Source organism: Emydura macquarii, unplaced genomic scaffold (assembly GCF_026122565.2).
Source record: "Emydura macquarii macquarii isolate MOO-44397 ecotype Brisbane River unplaced genomic scaffold, CSIRO-AGI_Emac_v2 contig_1253, whole genome shotgun sequence".
Classification (NCBI taxonomy): Eukaryota; Metazoa; Chordata; order Testudines; family Chelidae; genus Emydura; species Emydura macquarii.
In genome coordinates this window covers 46729843-46748426 of record NW_027131390.1, presented here as the reverse complement: position 1 = coordinate 46748426, position 18584 = coordinate 46729843, and the positions used below count along the sequence as shown (strand labels likewise).

Here is an 18584-nt window from a genome sequence, read left to right as displayed (position 1 = left end):
ATCAGATCCAACTAAAAATGTTCTATTTCCCCTCCTGGAAATATCTTTTACTTTTCAAAATGTTTCATTTCAAATTGGTTCAAAACTTCTTGTGAGGGAGGGTGTTCATTTTTTTCAACTGAACATTTTCCAAATTAGGATATTTTGTCTGAAATTTCTCAAAGGAAAATTTTGGATTTTCTAACTTGCTCTACAAAACGTGGACTTTAGATTGTCCCTACTTCAAACAACTCACAATCTCTCACTGTGTGTTTGTGTGCAAGCGGTATTGTTATTGCTGTGTCAGTCCCAGGATATTAGAGAGACAATATGGGTGAGGTAATATCTTTTACTGGACCAACTTCTGTTGGTGAGAGAGAAGCTTTCAGGCTTACACAGAGCTCTTCTTCAGGTCTGGAAAGCTTACTGGGTGTCCTCTGAGTAAGTTTCCCAGCAGCAGAGCTCTGTGTAAGCTCGAAAGCTTGGCTTTCTCACCAACAGAAGTTGGTGTAATAAAAACTATGACCTCGCCCACCTTGTCTCTCTTTGTATGCCACCTAGCAAAATTAGACCCTGATCACAGTTGGAGAATCTGAACACTACTATTAAATAATAATTATACCAGTTATATATCATCCCATGAGGGAACAGAAACAAAAATATGCCTAATCAAAATTGACCAAAGCAGCTTGAATTCATAATGCTCACAAGCTTGCGAGTGGGAGTTAGATAGAAATTACTCTGAATAACAAATACCTTTAGGGAAAACAAATAGTATTTGCACAGAGAATTCATAAAAGTAGATGGAGGTGAATTCTGTGTAATAAATGGTTCTGTTCAAATTAGAGTTCATGCTGGGATTGCAGGGCCCATACCCACGGTGGTATAGTAGTATCAGGTACCCCAGGAACTCTATGCACAATGGGACCAAATTGCCATGAAATTTTGTTATCTGTCACCACAGAATACCATTAATTTCCATCAGCCCTGCCCCCAAACACCCATACAACCATGGCCGGTAGTTAAAAATACTAATTGATGTAAACTTCAGCAGTTATTTTTTAAAGTGATTCTATTCAAGGCTGGGGTTGTTATGCTTTTCAAGTGGGCCAGCTCCACTTTACGCCCTAGGCTTAGGTCCCATAATGCTTCCTGGGTGACCTGGCTGAGAACTCCAGGGAAGTGTATTATTTATATTGTGGTGGGCTGGGTTAAACTGCTTTGAAACTGGGTAGAGTAACTGCTGCTTTCCTTTAAGATGATTGCAAGAAGCAGCCATAAACTACCTTCTGTAAGCAAGTAGCTGAAGCAATAGAGGCCTCCACCCCAAACACAGGCAGGTCCCTACCCAAATCTTGCAAGGCACTTTTGGAAAGAGGAGTTGCTGTGGTTATTGTTTTGTGAAAGATTGGGGGTCTGAAAGAGCAGGGCCAGAAAAGTCAAGGACGTGCACTGGGAATGCGGCCCTGAGGAAAAACTAGGGCCAGGTTTACACTTAAAGTGCTGCAGTGGTGGGGCTGCGTTGCTATAGCGCATCAATGAAGATGCTTCTATGGAGATGGGACAGCTTTTCCTGTCGATTGAATTACTCCACCTCCACAAGAGGCAGTAGCTATGTGGATGAGAGAAGCCCACCTGTCGACACAGTACTGTCTACGGCAGGGGGTTAGGTGGGTATAACAATGTTACTCAGGGGTGTGGGTTTTTCACACCCTGATCAACAGTTATACCGATTATGTAAGACAGCTTTTGGGTTAAGTGGTGACTGGAAACTGGACTTGGAGCTAAGTGAGCAAAGACTCCATCTCCTGTTTGAGTCCTGCTGTGTGCATGGAAACAGGAATTTGTATGTTCATTGTCAACTAATAGGATGGCATCAGATTCCTGGCTCTATAATCAGTTTCTCCTCCTGCTTGGAACAACCCCCAGGACCCTGAATTTTTGGCTAGTCACTTGGGTCAAAAGAAGTGATAAAAGCATTATTGTCCTGTCGGGGAACTTCAACTGAGAGACCCAGTTTCCTAAGCCGTGTACAGGCATGTAACGAAAAGGACAACCCGGCTGCAGAGAGCTCGCAGTCCCCATGTTGGATAGGGGGTGAGAGGTGGACAAAAGACAAAGGGGGTTGGAGGTGGGGAGGAGGCTGAGGTACCAGTCAAGCAGAGCCCTGAGGAGAGCAGAAATCTCAGCTCGTCGGGTGCCTAGCCACTAGGGCAGGGTGTGATGTGCGGGCCGCGCAGCAGCGCCAGGGGCGAGGAGGGTGTGATCGGAGGGCAAGGGGCTGCTTTCACGAAACCGGACAGGGCCTTTCCCTCCTGCAGGAGGCGGCTGCTGTAAGGGACAAGGCGCAGCCCGGGGTCAGGGACGTGATCGGCTCGTGCATCCGAGCCTGGCCGCTACGAACCGCACCCCGGGGCCCCTCACACGCCAGCAGGCGGCCCCGAGACCCCCCAGCTCCGTGGGGCGGCCCTGTGTTAAAAGCGAACCACTCCCAGCCCAAGGGGGCGGCTGCCGCTGCCGGTCTGACACGGACACGGACAAGGGCCGGGGCCCGGGCTGCTGCCGTGTCAAACGCAGAGGTTCAAAGCTCATTTCCCCGCCGGGGGGGGAGGGGGCGGGGTTCGGTGCGTTACCCGCCCGTTGTCCCCGCCCCCCGGCCGGGCGCGTGACGCGCGTCAGTTAGCGGCAGGCCGGGCCGCGACGCCGCCCACGAAGCCTGCCCAGGCTGGTGGAAGCCCCGATCCTCGGCCGGGCCCCGCCCCTGCGGCAGCGCGACTGTCACTCACGCACGCATCTCAGTCGCCGGGAGACGCGGGCGGGGGCGGGGCCACCCCGGGCGAGCAACGCGCGCGGCGGCGGCTGCTAATAAAGTTGGTGTTGAAAAGCGTGGCCCCGCCCCCCACTTCCGGGACTGCGCCGGGCGGGGCGGGGCCGGGCCAGGCCGGGCCGGGATGGTGGTGGGGCCGGGGGCCGCCGAAGCCGGGACCTGACTCCGTGTCCAGGTGAGTCCGCCCGACCCAGCCTGGCCGCCGCCATCGAGCGCCCCCTCTGCCCCGGGCTGCTAGACCGACGGACGCTGCCCCCTTCCCCCACCGGGGACGGACGCTGCGCTCCCCTTCTCGCCCCCCTCCCGGCGGGGACAGACGGACGGCCGCGCCCCCTCCTCCCCTTGGCGCCCTTCCCCCCCGGGACAGCGCCAGACGGACGGGGCGGACGCTGCCTCCATTTTCTCCCCCCACCAGCACGGACGGACGTTGCTCTCTTTCTCCCCCATCGTCTGGGGCCAGACTGACGGAATTAATGCGGAGCAGCTCCGTGTAGACACGCCCTGAGTCTACCAACCGAGGGGCGCTTCCAGGTCCCACCTGCCCTGGCTGGCATCCCCATAACTCAGCTGTTCCCTCCCCCACCGCTCGGGCCAGTGGGAGTCTCCCAAATTAATTCCCTGGCTTCCCTACGCAAGTTCTTTTCTCTGTTCACTCCAGCTAAATTCTGGGCTCTCCCCTTGTTCTGCCCTCCCATCCCGCAGCTAACTTCCTGCTCTGCCCCCTGAATGCATTCTGGGGGACAGGAAGGCCCAGATCCTTAAAGGTGTTTAGGAGCCTACTTCCCATGGGAGTTAGGCACCTAAAAAACCTCTGAGCAGCTGAGCCTTACTCAGATCCAGGATCTGAGGCAGAGTTCAGATTTGTGGGGGGCGTGGAGAAATGTCCAAAGGGGCATGGCGGGCCCGGGCTAGCCCTTGCTGGGTGCAGGGAGGAACTGCCACCCGGCAACGCTCTGTACCCATCCCTGGGCCTGGACCCCTTGGCTGCAGCTCTGGCCCCAGCACTGACCATTGTTCTGCTCCCAGTTGCGGCCCCAGCTCCTGGTCCTGATCGTGGCCCCCGACCTTGACTCTGGCCCAGTCCCAGTTCCCGACTGTGGCTCTCAAAAAAGTGATCAGAAAAGTTTGGGGACCACTAATCAGAGGGGACACAGCCCTAGAGGAGCTATTCTTCCCCATGTGATCATTCTGTTCTTTTCTCTCCTATCCCTCTGGGAGTAGCAATAGATGCTCCAGCTTTTCCCTTCTTCCTTGCCACTCCTTGTAAAAGCAGTGGTGCCTCTGCCACTCTCGTTCCTTGTCCCTTATTTCCTGTTCCATTGTGTTGCTCTCTGGTCCTTTCTCCTCCCTTCTGTGGGAAGGAATCAGTAGTTCACCATCCCAGCTTGGCTTACTTGGCCAAGCAAAATTTATATTTCCCCTAGGCAAGTGGGTATTTCAAGGCCAGATTTAGAGCCTACCTACATTCAGTGCATTCTAACTCTGCATTTCTTATGAGTATAATATGCTATTGGATGTTACTATAAAAATATTCCCCTTTACTTTTGATTTGTGATTGTAATTTTATTATTGAATTCCTAGCTATGTTTTGTTCTTTCTAACATCTGTTTTGTTCCTGTTTAATGCCTTCATTTCTCTTTCAATGTAATGACATTTTGAGGTTGTTCTCAAGTTTGGCATATAAATCATAACCTGGTCCCATATTACTTTCTCCCTAGATTTTTGAAAAATAACTGCTTTTACAGGTGCACTGTCTAGATTGGCAGGCCTATTATGTAGTATAAATGGATGCGACAAGAAAGAGAAATTGCTGGTGCAGGAATCTGGTAAATTTCACTTTACCGCTTGCTCACAAGAATGGAGCATGCAGGTATAGAGATGAAGTCTACACAGCAAAATCTCTCAAGTCCCTGTGTTCCATTATGATTGATGTCGCCTCACTGGCCTCCTTGATGCCCACATTGGCTCTGTTTTTGTTGTGACCACATCACCTCGCATGTGAATCCCTCAAATGACTCGCCCTTCTTCATTATAAATTCATGCTGCTTAAGATATCTTTGAGGCCCTGTTTACCTATGCCTCTTCCTGCTTTTTTTAGTCTTTAACTCAATTTGTTCACTTGTGTGATGATGGCAGACTGCTTTGCTGTCACTGGGATTTTACCTTGAGCTAGTCTAAGTGGTCTTGGATAAGTGCCCTCTGTCTATTTAGCATATTGATTAGGTTTTGTGTTTGTAATTTTCAAGCTCTGACCTCTATATGCCTTTATACAATGGCTTTCCATAGTGATGGATCACAGAAAACTTCACTAGTTCCTTTAAGGGAAGGTTGATGTAGCAAAAAGATCACTTCTCATTTTAGGAGTAGTGGGTTAACCTCTGTATCTATTAAGATGCTTAGTTTTTGTCTGCACTATGGAGACTGTCAGAGTAGCTATAGCCATATTTTTTATCAGTATAGAACATCACCTACCTGAGTGATGGTAGCCAGACCAATGGAAGAATTCTTCCATTGACATACCTGCATATGTATGGGGAGTGAGGTCGGCATAGCTACATGATTCAGGGGTGTGTGTTTTTTCACCCTACATCCTTGACCAACATAGCTATGTCAACCTACCTTATGAGTGTAAAACTCGCCTTAAGGCTTTTCTACATTTAAAATGCTGCAGCGCCACTGTAGCACTTCAGTGAAGACACTGCCTATGCTGATGTTCTTCCATCGGCACAGGTACTCCACATGCCTGAGAGGCAGTAGCTAGCATTGTCTAAACTGCGGGTTGAGTCAGTTTAACTATGTTGCTCAGGAGTGTGCCTTTTTCACACCTCGGAGCAGTGTAGTTATACCGATCTAATTTTCTAGTATAGACCAGGCCTTAGATGGCCCTCACTACCATATGTCAGTGTGGTGTGTTTCTATCCACTGTAGTTGTTTGGGATGCTGGCAATTGTGAAGGACCTGGTTGATCTGTCTCTTCACACCATGCTAAGCTCAGTTGCAGCAAGAATGGGGATTTATTACTATCACTCCCTACAACAGGATAGTCCCCTCTCATCCTCCCCTTTCTGCAGAGCCAGAACTGATGAGGAGAGGATTCCCTTTGAATGCAGCACTTAGCACCCATAGAATATTAGCCTCCAGGGATTTGCAAATGCCCTCTAATGCTTGTAATTACTTTAAAAGGTTCTGTGAGCACCTGGTCAAGCAGGAGACATTTTCTGAGAAATTCTTTGGAGGCAATGTCATAAAGAAGTGCTATATTTTAGCTGATTAGTACAGTGAAACTTCATTGGAATCAGAGTGAAGTCTAATGAATGCATTAAAGGAATTTTGAATGATCTCTACTATAATCACTTACACTATAACTTAATGCATTGTAAGCCAACTCCTTAGTATTTACACCTGAAATTGTTTCAAGTTGTCTCAAGACAACTTCTTCAAATATCCCTCTCAGTACTTAACCTTGAGGTAAAATGCGGGTGAGTGCAATCTTATTTGTATTCCTGCACTATAACAGGTCATGGGCAATACACAAAAATACATAGAAGCCCATGATCTGTCCCTGACTTTTACTAAAAATATTCAGGAAGGGGGGTGTACTAACAATGAGCCCCACTGCCAGGGGCTGACCAACAGCTGTAGCTCCAGCCCCATGGCTGCGCTTGCATCGGGAGTTGGCCGCTGCTCCTGCAGTAGGGACTGGGGCCAACAGCTGCTCCAGCCCTGTCACTATGGCAGGGGTGGAAGTCACAGAGGTCTGTTAGAGTCACAGAATCCATGACCTCTTATTCTCAACTACAGTACTTCCTCAGGGCCTGTCTACACTAGAAATGCATCAGCGACACAGCTGCAGCACGGCAGGAGTTCTTCCATTGCTGTGGTAAATCCACCGCTTTGAGAGGTGGTAGCTGGATTGATGGAAGAATTCTTCTGTCGACTTAGCAGTTTCTACATTGGGTCATAGGTTGGCTTAATTAATTGCACAGGCCATGACATTTTTCATGGCCCTGAGCAACGTAGTTAAGCTGACCTAACTTTGGCGTGTAGACTAGTCCTTAGTAGTATAGCAGGAGAATGAAACTGGTTCATGGTCTATGCTAACCGGTTAGGTCAATCCAGCTGTATTACTCAGGGGTGTGAAAAATACACGCTGCTGAGCGCCATAGTGAAGCTGAGCTAAGTCTCTGTAGACGGTGTTAGGTTGATGGAAGAGTTCTGTCAAGCTAGCTACCATCTCTCGGGGAGGTGGATGATTACCTATGCTGACAGAAGAACCTCTCCAGTCAGTGTAGGTAGCATCTACACTGAAGTGCTGGAGCCATGCAGCTGTGGTAGCCTTTCAAGTGTAGACAAGCCCTCTAGGATAACATGGATATCACTTGGTTCTACATTTAGTTGTAACTTGTAGCTTTTGACTATTTTGTGCCTTTATCTGGCACTTTGAACTGTGGTGACTAATCTTATTTTGATGCCTGTATTCTAGGTTGAAGACAGCAGTAATGCTAACGTTGGCAAGCAAACTGAAGCGGGATGATGGTGTCAAAGGACCCCGTACATCCAACTCAGCTTCTGATTCTACTCGGAGAGTGTCTGTTAGAGATAAATTGCTTGTTAAAGGTAATTGATCTTTGTGTTTAAAAGATTTGCCGTCCCATTAAATCTGGTTGGTTAGTTCATCAACTGACAAAACTAAATGCTGTACAAAAGATTTTATATCAATGTTTTTTTTAAAAGAGCATCCTTATCGCATGAGGGTGGTGTGAAGATAAATGCATTAAAGATTCTGAGAGACAAGGTAGGTGAGATAGTATCTTGTAGTGAGAGAGTATCTTCTGTTGGTGAGAGAGAAGCATAAAACAATTCAAGATTTTAGTCACTTTGAGATTTACTAATGAAAAGTGGTCTATAGGAGCTAGGTATTAGGACTATCATTGCTGTCATTTGGATGGATATTACTGTGCACTATATACTGCACTATATAAGCGGTAATCTCCACATCTGAAATTCAATCACTGCAATATTGAGTTCAAACTTTGTGTTACTAGTAGCCATCTAAGTGCAGGTAATGCAATCCCCCTCCCCAAATATATTGATGTTCTAGAAATAGAATCATTCTTATATTATTTAATGCTAAAGTCCAGTGTTTGACATCATCATCACAGAATCAGTGGTGATTATATGGTGACAATATTAGTATTCCTGAATAAACTGGACAAGAAGATCAAGTTGATTAGAAAGGAAAATATTTCTGTTAACAAAAATACAGGTAACTACTATGACAGGAAAGCAAGTTTAGAAGATATGTGACAGATGGTGGTAATTCTCAATGACTTCTCAACCTGTGATTAAATTAAAGCAAAAAGAACATTAATATCTTCAAAATGAAAAAAAATAGCCAGTTCAACAGATAATGCAACTGCCTATTTGGCGGCAATGGAAAGCTGTGGGTAAGAAATGTGGATTTTTTTTTTAATTATTTTTTTTTGGCATATTTTATTGATCTCTTACAGAAGGGTTTTTGTAGACTGTAGTGAGCTGGATATCAATCTGTGGGAAGATCCCCTAGTTTCTGCATATTTCTGGTGCAGCAGACTAAGTTTTGCAGCAATTCTGTGTATATGCAAAAAGGTGGTAGTCGAGCTAAATATGAAAAAGAAAAAATTAGCATAGCATTTTTATATTAAAATTATACATTTTTCCTGCTCCCAGATCTTATGTGATGCAATATCTTGCATTTAAAATAAGAACATAAGAAGGACTATACTGGGTCAGACCAATGGTCCACTTAACCCAGTGTCCTATCTTCCGACACTGGCCAATGGCAGGTGCTTCAGAGGGAAAGAACAGAACAGGTAATCAGCAAGTGATCCATCCCCTGTCGCCCATTCCCAGCTCTCAAATCACTTGACATTTTGAGGGTGGAATGTGGCTTAACTCCTCTTTTTCCCATCCTGGGAACACTTCACAGCATTTCACTATCCACAGCATCTAATAATGGATAAACTGGTTTGGTTCATGTTTCATCTAGAAATGATTAGCAGGGAATTTATCAGTGTTGACATAGAAGTGTCGTGGTGAAGTCCTGAAGTCCCGTGGTCAGTTCAAATGTAACGGTTCATATTTCACAGTCCTGTTGTTTCAGGTTACTTAAAACTGACTTCAGTGCATCAGTTTATATTCATTTCACATCGGGCATGTTACTTTCCAACCGTAGTGCTAGAAACCTGTGTTTTTAAAATGAAAGTTTAGATTCTGCCACAGAACAATACAGCAGAGTATACATTTGTTGTAAATTTTGCATCCTCCTGTAGTCAGATTCTCCTCGCATCCTGTCTTCCCTCATTTGTGTGGCCAGGAAGTGGGGGTTTCAATTCAGGTTACAGCTGCTTGTGACTTCACTGTTCAGGTCTCTGAAAAAGCTTGCCAAGGCTTCTTAGCTGAGAGAGTTAAAGTGTGGATTTATGATTTTCTAATGAGCGGAAAAAATATAATGGAAAAGGGCATTTTTTTTTCTTTTTGCTTTGCAGTTTAGCTTTAAGCATGATTATGTGTGCCCTGTGTGTTAAAGGAAAATTGTGACATAATGTAAAATACATTCCAATCACTATTCACAATACAAAAGAGTAATATAATATATTTAAACATCTGTTTGCTGTCAGATGAATTATCATAGCACCCTTAATAAAGGCAACAATATACTTTAATTACAAAAATGTAGAAATATATATTCATATTCTTCCTCCTCCACCCAGTGGGACAGTGGTATAAAAATACAGCCATTGATCTAACCATCACTTACAAACTTTAGAAGACTAAATGTTAGACAAGTTACAGATCCTAAATTGACCATTATAATTAGAACAAAAATCAAGAAACAGACAAATCTAAACCAAAAGAACCAATTATTAAATGAAACGAGCCTTATGTCCTGACCGGACAATTATCACACTTGATGTGTGGCGGGTCTCCAGAGGGAGAAATTCTGGGGGATGGGACTGCTGGCCTTCATGGGAACTGACCACTATTGCTGTGGGTACAGCTGGAGAGAGAGTCTTTCAGGTAATTGGACCCCAGTAAATTTGAGGCTTAAAAGATAATTCACTAACACATTAACTGCACAGGCCTTGTCTAAACTAGATACGTTTCTGGAAAGTTTCCCACTCTTAGCATTGGTTCAGCTGAATTGGTGTTGGCCGTGTTACAAACCCTAATGTAGATGGGGTTTCAGCTGCTGACATGGTTTTCACACCCTATTATTTAGACTTGCAGGGAACAAATATTAATTGACAGGGAACTGACAACTGTGTTGGCAGCCAAAAGCCTGTATAGTTTAGGTTCCTACCGTTGCAAACAACAGTTCAGCTGATCCAATGTGAGCAATGGTGAGACATTCTTCAAATCTCTTTCTATTTTAGAGGGGTCCATAATGGCTCACCCCATACTCAGCTTCAGTCAGCTGCGTTATGCTCAAGCCAAAGCTTCTGGGTTTGCTTCTGAAGGGGAGCCCTAAGAAGCAACAATCACCTTAGTTTATTTAGCCTGGAGCTTTTCCAGGTATGAATGTTGCACAATGTGTCAGAAAGGATTGATCACTCTTCTGGGAATTGTGTACATTAAAAAACAATGGCTTTACATGTTGTCTACAGTGCAAATAATAAATAACCCCTATTGGCAATGGGTATCAGCAAGGAATGATGTTGAATCAGTGCTGAAACACGATTTAGCTCTGAGTGTGCATAGGCAGGAACAAGGAATGTCCAGCACCATTTTTCCTTATCTCTATCTGCAGCTGAACCAGTATGAAACACAATTTAACTGTCTGTTACCAGTTGCTGACACTTCTTGTCAGTAACAGGTATGATTATACTGCAGACAAGGCCTCAAAATCCATGAGTAGTGATAAATTCAACAGGATACCCAGGCTGTAAAGTATTTTGGTGATAGGTAGGCATTCCTTTAACCGCTGCAGATAGTCTCAGCCTATTCTACTAGATGTTTTACGCTGTCAACAAGGTATCACTTCAATATTGACGTGATAGTCATAGCCAGTTCATTTTCATGTGGGTGTCTGTTTTGGCCAGGTTTTGGGAAGGAAATGAAACAATAGAATCTGTTTGGTGACTGAAGTGGAACTGGGTATAGTTCGCATACTAATCACATTGCAACCTGAAAAATACCTAGCTATCAGCCAGCTGTCTGTCACAAATAACCTAGATGCCGTTTTGGCAGTCTGATGGAGATTAGGACATAGCTGGCCATGGTCATGGCCCTGAACATATTTTTAAAGGTTTTAAACACTGTCTACACTTAGTGCAAACACACTTCAAAGAGCACTTAATTTAAACATGCTAGCTAATGTGGCTTTTGAATGATCACCTTTTTTTTAGTCTAGATGTGGTCTTAATGAATTTGAAGACAGCATATGAATGAGGTGGTAACCTTAACATTTAATAACTTAAATATCAACACTAACTGATTATTTTAGCAGAATTATTCTTATCAGCTAGGTATTACCATAATCAGTTGTTCTTGGATGCACTGGTGGATACAGCAGATTAAGATGGCCTCTCTAATTTAAATTTTAAAAGGTTCTGCCAAAAGTGAGGAGTCCTCTGTCCCATTCTTTTGGTCACTGACTATCTATAGGCTTGCCTCTGACCAATCCCCTGTGCACATTATTATTAATGCTAATACTAGTCATGGACAAGGACCCTATTGTGCTAGGGACTGTACAAACACACAACAAGAAGATGGTCCATGCCCTAAACAGGAGGAAATAATTCTACGGGAGTTAGGGATGTTGTTTTCCAACTGTATTGACCTCTGGCCACTGGTGGCTGCTGTCATGGCTGCTTCTCCCTTGTTAATTCCTTCTGCAATTGAGGTAGCACAATTAGGAGATCCATAATGATTGCCAGATCTGGGAGCCAAACAGGAGGCGCATGTAACATCAGGGGAGAGGAGCAGATCAGAACCTGGGGGGAACAGAAATGAGCATCTGAGGTCAACTTCCCGTAATGCGGTGTTCTCCATCCTATAATATCTTTATCCCATAATTTTCCTGCATATTTTCTATTTCCCATGAATCCATGCATGACATGTCGCTGTCCACCATCTCCGCTGGGAACATGGAGACTGCACAACTCTGCACTACTGTCATGAGTGTTGCAAACATAAGACACATGATCCTACAGTATTTGCAGAACCTCAAGAAAAACCATGGGGAACATGACAATTTCCTGGCGGTCAGTTTGCTGGGGGACATAACAAAAATCAATTCAAGGTCATTGGTTCATGGAGCCACTGCAAATGGTGCAGTGTCATTTCTGGGCCCAAGAAACAAGCACTGATTGATGAGAATGTATCGTAATGCAGGTTTGGGATGACGAGGAGTGGGTGCAGAACTTTAGGATCTGCAAGGTCACCTTTCAGGATCTGTGTGCCGCACTCACCTCAGCCGTCCAGTTCAGGGACACTGAAATGAGAGCTGCCCTGACAGTGAAGAAGGGAGTGGTGATCACACTGTGGAAACCTGCAGCACTAGATTGCTACTAGTCAGTGGGAGGTCATTTTGGAGTGGGAAAATCCACTGCATGAACCGTTGCCATGCCTGTGTGCAGGGCCATTAATCATCTTCTGCTATTCAGGACCGTGACTCTTGGCAATGAGCAGGACATAATGGATGGCTTTCCAGCTATGGGGTTCCTGGATTGTGGTGAAGCAGTAGATGACACATACATCCTCATTTTGGCCCCAGAGACCTTGCCACAGAGTACATCAACAAAAAGGGCTACTTTTCCATGGTTATACAAGTGCTGGTGGATCACCAGGGATGCTTCTCAGACATCATGTTGGCTAGTCAGGGAAGGTTCATGATGCTCGCATCTTTAAGAACACAAGACTGTTCAGAAAGCTACAAGCAGGGACCGTCTTTCCCACAGGTGGATTACCACTGGCGATGTTGAAATGCCAGTAGTAGTCCTGAGGGACCATTCTGCCCATTACTCCCCTGGTTCATGAAGCCATGCACCAGCCACCTTGACAGCAACAAGGAAAGATTCAACTACAGGGTCAGCATGTACAGAATGACTGTTGAATGTGCTTTTGATAGATTGAAAGGGTGCTAGTGGTGTTTTCTCACTCGATTGGATCGTAGTGTGATCCCAGTGGTTGTGGCTGCCTATTTGTATCCTGCATAACATTTGTGATGCAAAGAGAGGAAACTTGCTGCCAGGGTGGAGGCAGAGTGGCTGGCTGCTGAGTTTGAACAGCCAGACACAGTGGCTATCAGATGAGCTCAATGAGGAGCTATATGGCTTAGGAAGGCTTGAAAGAGCATGTTAGCAGCTAGCCCCAGTGGTGTACTGGGCTCAACCTGGGGCGGCAGTTGCGGGGAGCCTATTAGGAATTGTGTGGTGCTTGCTGCACGTGTGCATATCTCAGTGAAGGGGCACCTATTAACCTTGGGGCGGGTGGGGGGGGAGGGGGGTTGCTGTACGCCTATGATAACTACAGTGTTTGGCATTGACCCAATGTGTAGTGAGTGCACTATTTGAGAGTGGGGTCCCCCACCATTGCTACTGGTGTATCGTGCAATGGGGACAATGCAAGCCATCATTATATATCATGTTCTGTAAACTAATAAAGATGAATAACTTTCAAAACAAAAGCATTTCATTCACTAACGCAAACAGATCCAAAAAAATAATCTGAAGAATTTAAAGTAAATACATTTTCATTTTAAAAAAAAATGTAGAAACCTTACTAAATAAACCAGAGGAAGGAACTTTGATGTCCGTTGTAGCTATGCATACATCAACCGTTGTTGTCATAGGTCACTGCTGGTGAAGCAGTGGTTTCCCCTAGTGGTGAGTGGTAGGGTTAGGCAGGCTGGCTTCCAACCAGGAGGAATGCAGAGGGGGGTGTCTGTCAGCGGACTGGGTCGGAGCGGGAGTCAGGCCTGGTAATTGGAGTTCGAATGCCAGAGCTAAGGGTTGAGTCAGAGGCAAGGGGCGGAACCGGATTACCAGCACTGAGGAGGAGGCAGGAGCAAGGCTGGCACAGGATGGGAACAAAGCTAGATGCAGGGCAGGATCTGGGCTGGAGCAGTGGAGGTGCAAAGCAGGAGCAGGGCTTGGAGAGGCAAGCACATGGAGGCAGAGAGTCTGTGGACGTGGAGCAGCCAGCGAGCTGTTGCTGATGCTAGGTTTAAAAATTGGCCTGCTAGCTCCTCAGTCGGTCAGGGAGGGCAGTCCATGAGGCAGCGTAGCTGGCTCATTAGGGCATCAGAAGTACTGAGCAGGCGCAGCTGACGGATGCACTGTGCTGCAGTGGGAGTCGAGCCTAGGATTTCTGAACCTGGAGCTTCTCAAGAGTCTGCAGGATCTGAGTTTGGTGTAGGAAAAGCCCCCTTATGCCCTGGTGCATCTTCCTCTCCCTTTCTTGTGCGTTTCTCCTGTCCACTCTTTCCTTCCCTATACAAGTCTGCAATATTCACCCTCCAGGCCACAACATTCACAGCTCCAGATAAAATGCATGAAGGCAGCATTGTCAGGATAGTAGGAACAAAAAGTGAAACTTGAGAATCAGCACTGCCCCCCCCCCCTTCCTTCCTCCCCTAAAGTGATAACCAAGACATGTTTAATGACACTTGTGCTTTGGAGTCCCTGATCGCCAGTGCCACACTCAGTGAGGGAAAGGAGGAGGAAATTGCTTGGTTGAAACTGAGTATAGGGCAATGGCAGTGAATACCGTCACTGTTTTCCACAGGTGGTGGTGGTAGCTGATATCTCATCCCTGAGATAACAAAGGCAGAGAGAGCACAGCTGCTGCTGGCATCACAAAGCCGCTGGAGCCATATGCTGCTAGCCTGTGTACTGCAGTTGTGCCTGCTGGAGTTACTGACTCCTGGTGTGGGAAAGTGTCCAACTGCGGAGGAAAAAATAAGGCTGCCATCCCCAGAAACCTTTGGGAGAGGATTGCAATGTGCCTCCATGGAAGTTTCATAGAGATCTCTGAGGATTCAGAGGAGAGATGTGTATGTAAACAGTTCCACGTGCCCCGCCCTGCCTAACACTATAGGTGAATGAAAAGCAGATAGCAACTCTGTGTGTCTTTGTTGCACAGCTACCTTTTCTAGTACGAGTAAATTACTGAAAAATCGAAAGTGGAGTTCTGCTAATTTGGGGTGCTTTTCTTGTAATAGAAAATTTATCTATGCTTACCTGCGGTTCCTTGCCCTATGTTGGGCTTACCTGTGCTCAATTGGCAGGACTGGTAGATCTGCGGTGGAGAGAAAAATATCTTCCTGGCTCACTGCACAGCTGAATCTCTACCCCCAGTTGCCTGTCCCTCATACTCCTCCTCTTCTTCGAGCACCACCACCTCCTCCTTGCTCTTCACAGCGGGAGCCTGTCACTCAGGCTCCTTGTGGATATCCACAGTGGCGTGCAGGGTGGTGATGGGATCTTCGCCAAGCATGGCATGCAACTTGTCGTAAAAGCGGCAGGTCTGCAGTTCGACACCAGATCGACTGTTGGCCTCCTGGTCTTCTGGTATGCCTGTGGCAGTTTCTTTTCTTTCACGTGGCAATGCTGCTGGCCCTTGTCGATCCCTTCTCCTGCATTCTCCGAGCAACCTGCTCATAGATGTCGACATTTCTACAGGTGGTTTGGACCGGTGCATGCACAGCCTTTTCCTCCCCGCAGGCCCAGGAGATCCAGTATCTCTTGTCTGCTCCAGGCAGGAGCACCTCTGGAGCATGGTCAGCTGGGCAGATGTGCACAATAACGGAAAGCAGATAGAGGCGTGCGCGCCAAGCTGGACAACCAGGAAAAGGCATTTCAAAAGCTTTTGGGAGTTTTAAATGTGGGGGCAGGAGTTTGTCTCTGTGACCCCTGGACAGTGGAGCTCACAATTGTGACCAGGGTGGTCATTGTGAGGCATTGTGGGACAGCTGCTGGGGTCCTATTAGGGTTGATATAATAATGCAGTGTCTACACTCCAGTTATGTTGATCTCCATACATTGGCCATGGCTCTGTGCTGCTCAGAGAGGTGGTGATACTATGTCAGCGAAATGAAGCACTTACATCGATGGGGGACAAATTTAAGTTTAGACACGTGCATATCTAGGTCAACGTAAAGCAACTTATATCACCCTAACTTTGTAGTATAGACCAGGCCTCATGCACAAGCCCCTTCTGCTTAGCCCCCTGTTTGCTGTTCTCCCCATCTGATCCTTGAAACTGACATACTGTGGGCACAGGTGAGTTTTCAGAGACTGGAAACATGACATTTATAACTTATTCTGTTCAGATTTTTGAAAACTATCAAATTCAGCAGAGACAGAGAATTCATTTTTTGGAGCTCCCATATTTTCATTCTTTGAAGACCAGCTTTTGTGTGAGTCATGAGTGGGGATTGTGCAAGATGGCCAGTGCCTCAATGAACTGGGCCAAAGAGAGAGAATTCTTGAGTGAAAGAGACCAGAAACGGCAAGCAAAAATACTGTTAGAATTATATTTTTATAATTTATTTGTAAAACAACATGCCAGATTGTCAGTGATAAAATACATTATGTTTGCTTACAGGGTAATAAAGACTATTCAGCTGCATTTTTTTGCAGTGCATCAAAATCTTTCTTTTCACTGCAAGTGCTCGTGCATATTTCATCCTGTTGAAGAGATACTGGCAGCTTGAAATCTGCAACCAGATTTTCATATTTTAAAAAAAAATTCTCTTGTTACTTTGTGAAAAAATCACAAAACTGGGAAGTAAAAGAAAGTTCAGGTAAATGCACTATATGTATAAATTGGAGAAAACAGAAATTAATTTTTACTCTAGTCTTTTAGTTACAGTAATCCTACTTTTTGTTCATAACAAAAGTAGGCAAGAAGATCAGAGTGTTGTTTAAAGAGAGAATAATATTTAACATTTCCATAGCTTCCTCCATCTGAGGATCAAAAAAAAGTTAATTATTAATTCCTATATCTTCTGTTATGGCCACAACAACCCTGTTTCTGAAACAGCCACATAAGGCATCGCATGCTGAAACGGAGTATACTTGTGAATACATTGTTTTTGGCTTCATAGTATCATCATACAGTGAAATGGTGCTTGTTTGGGAAGAAAGACATGAAAAGCTTCAGGGTAAATTAAAGTTTAACCCTTAGTGATGGAAAACTAAAATGGAATTACAGTGAAATGTTCACGAAAGTATGTGACAAATATAGTGAAACCCATATAAATTAGTTTTGGTAAGAGGAATTGGAACAAATCAAAGGAAAAGGATTGTCAGGACTTCTTCTACTGTTTAACTTACAAAGTAGAGAGCTGCTCGGATACATTACCTGATTGTAATTTTAATCCTCCTTTATACCTAATTTTCATATGTGCATCTCTGTGGCACAAGTAAAGTGACTTGTGCAAGGTTGTATACTAGGTTGTTTTTCCCGGATTAGAGCGAGAGAGATTTCTGGTTTCCATTCCTTTGCACTCCTTACCTGCATAGCTTATTTCAAACTGCTGCTACTAGTTTTCTGATAATTCAGTAAGCTACTATTATATTGCATAGACTGACGTGTATGATTTGACAATATCCTCTTTCAAGTAAGCATTTGGAAGAGGAAGGAATACAGTATATATCTTTTAATCTAATTAAAAATGGGTAGTTTTGGACAAAATCTCTTTTAGACTTTACAAGTTCTTTTCATTTTTAATATCAATCCCACAATTTAATTATACAGCTCAGGGGGAGCGAAACATCCATCTGCTTTGAATAATAGAGTTGATATAGTTTTTATAAGAAGATGGGAAATGGAAATGTCAATGTCTGTGTTATATTACTGGAACTGGAATCGCTTTGTTATAAATGTCAAGATACATATCTTGAACTCTGGCAGGATCAAAGGATCTACATTTTGTTTTATTTTGTACTTCCCCTACACTGTCTTGCTCAATACAGGAGAGGGCGGGGGGGAAATCTCATCATACATAATTTGGTGTTCTTAGTGTAGTAATTTTGAGAGGTGCATTCTGAGCTTCATGCTCATGCATATATCAAATCAGGTCATGCTTTGTGCTCATGTTCATACCATCAGCACATTTTTATGGTGGGGGAAGGGAGAATTTACTGGTTAAAACCCAGCTTTTTAAAATTACTAAATTTATTCATGTTTAACTTGATTTTCCCCCCACATTTGTTAGTGCTCTAAATTGTTGAAAAACACTAATTTTGAAATTAACTCACAAGAAAAGTTGACAGTAGATTCAGGTTCCACATCTGCCACTCAGTTATTGTTCCCATCGCCTCCAACCCAACCAATTTTTGTGGTTTTAGAATCATGTTCCTATTTTTTAAATGTTTTTCACTTCCCTGTTGTTTGAAAGACCTGTGCAAACAGGGAAAACAGTGAAACAGACTATAAGCAAAAGAAAAAACAAACTGAGAAATGGAGAGATTTCTCTCCAATGTTTGTCATTTGCCATGCATGTTGGAGAGAGCCCCTTAAATTTAATGCCACAAAACTTGTTTTTCCTTAGAGTTGCTGTTTGATCAGATTAGGTTCTGTACCAAAAATGTCTCTAAAAACCTAACGTCAATAGAAATATTTCTGTGAAATCTAAAAAAGAAAATTGTGTATTTTATGTTGGGATTTAAACATCTGTTCTACATTGTGGGAAGCTCATATATAACAGTAGTTGATACTTGCAAAAACAGTACACACACATTTTTCAGACTGAAGTTTGATTTTTTTATTTTTTAAATAGCATTCCTTT

The 18584-nt window shown here is 44.6% G+C and overlaps 1 protein-coding gene across 1 annotated transcript in view; it reads left to right on the top strand.

Annotated features, from left to right (window-relative positions):
• The first annotated feature begins 2806 nt into the window (after positions 1 to 2806).
• Positions 2807 to 18584, top strand: part of UBE2F (ubiquitin conjugating enzyme E2 F (putative)) — a 145126-nt gene continuing 129348 nt past the window's right edge. Inside the window, exons 1-2 of the mRNA XM_067548693.1 lie at positions 2807 to 2981; positions 7290 to 7423. Coding sequence (XP_067404794.1) covers positions 7306 to 7423 — 118 coding nt within the window. The 5' untranslated portion in view covers positions 2807 to 2981; positions 7290 to 7305. The remainder of the gene's footprint in view (positions 2982 to 7289; positions 7424 to 18584) is intronic.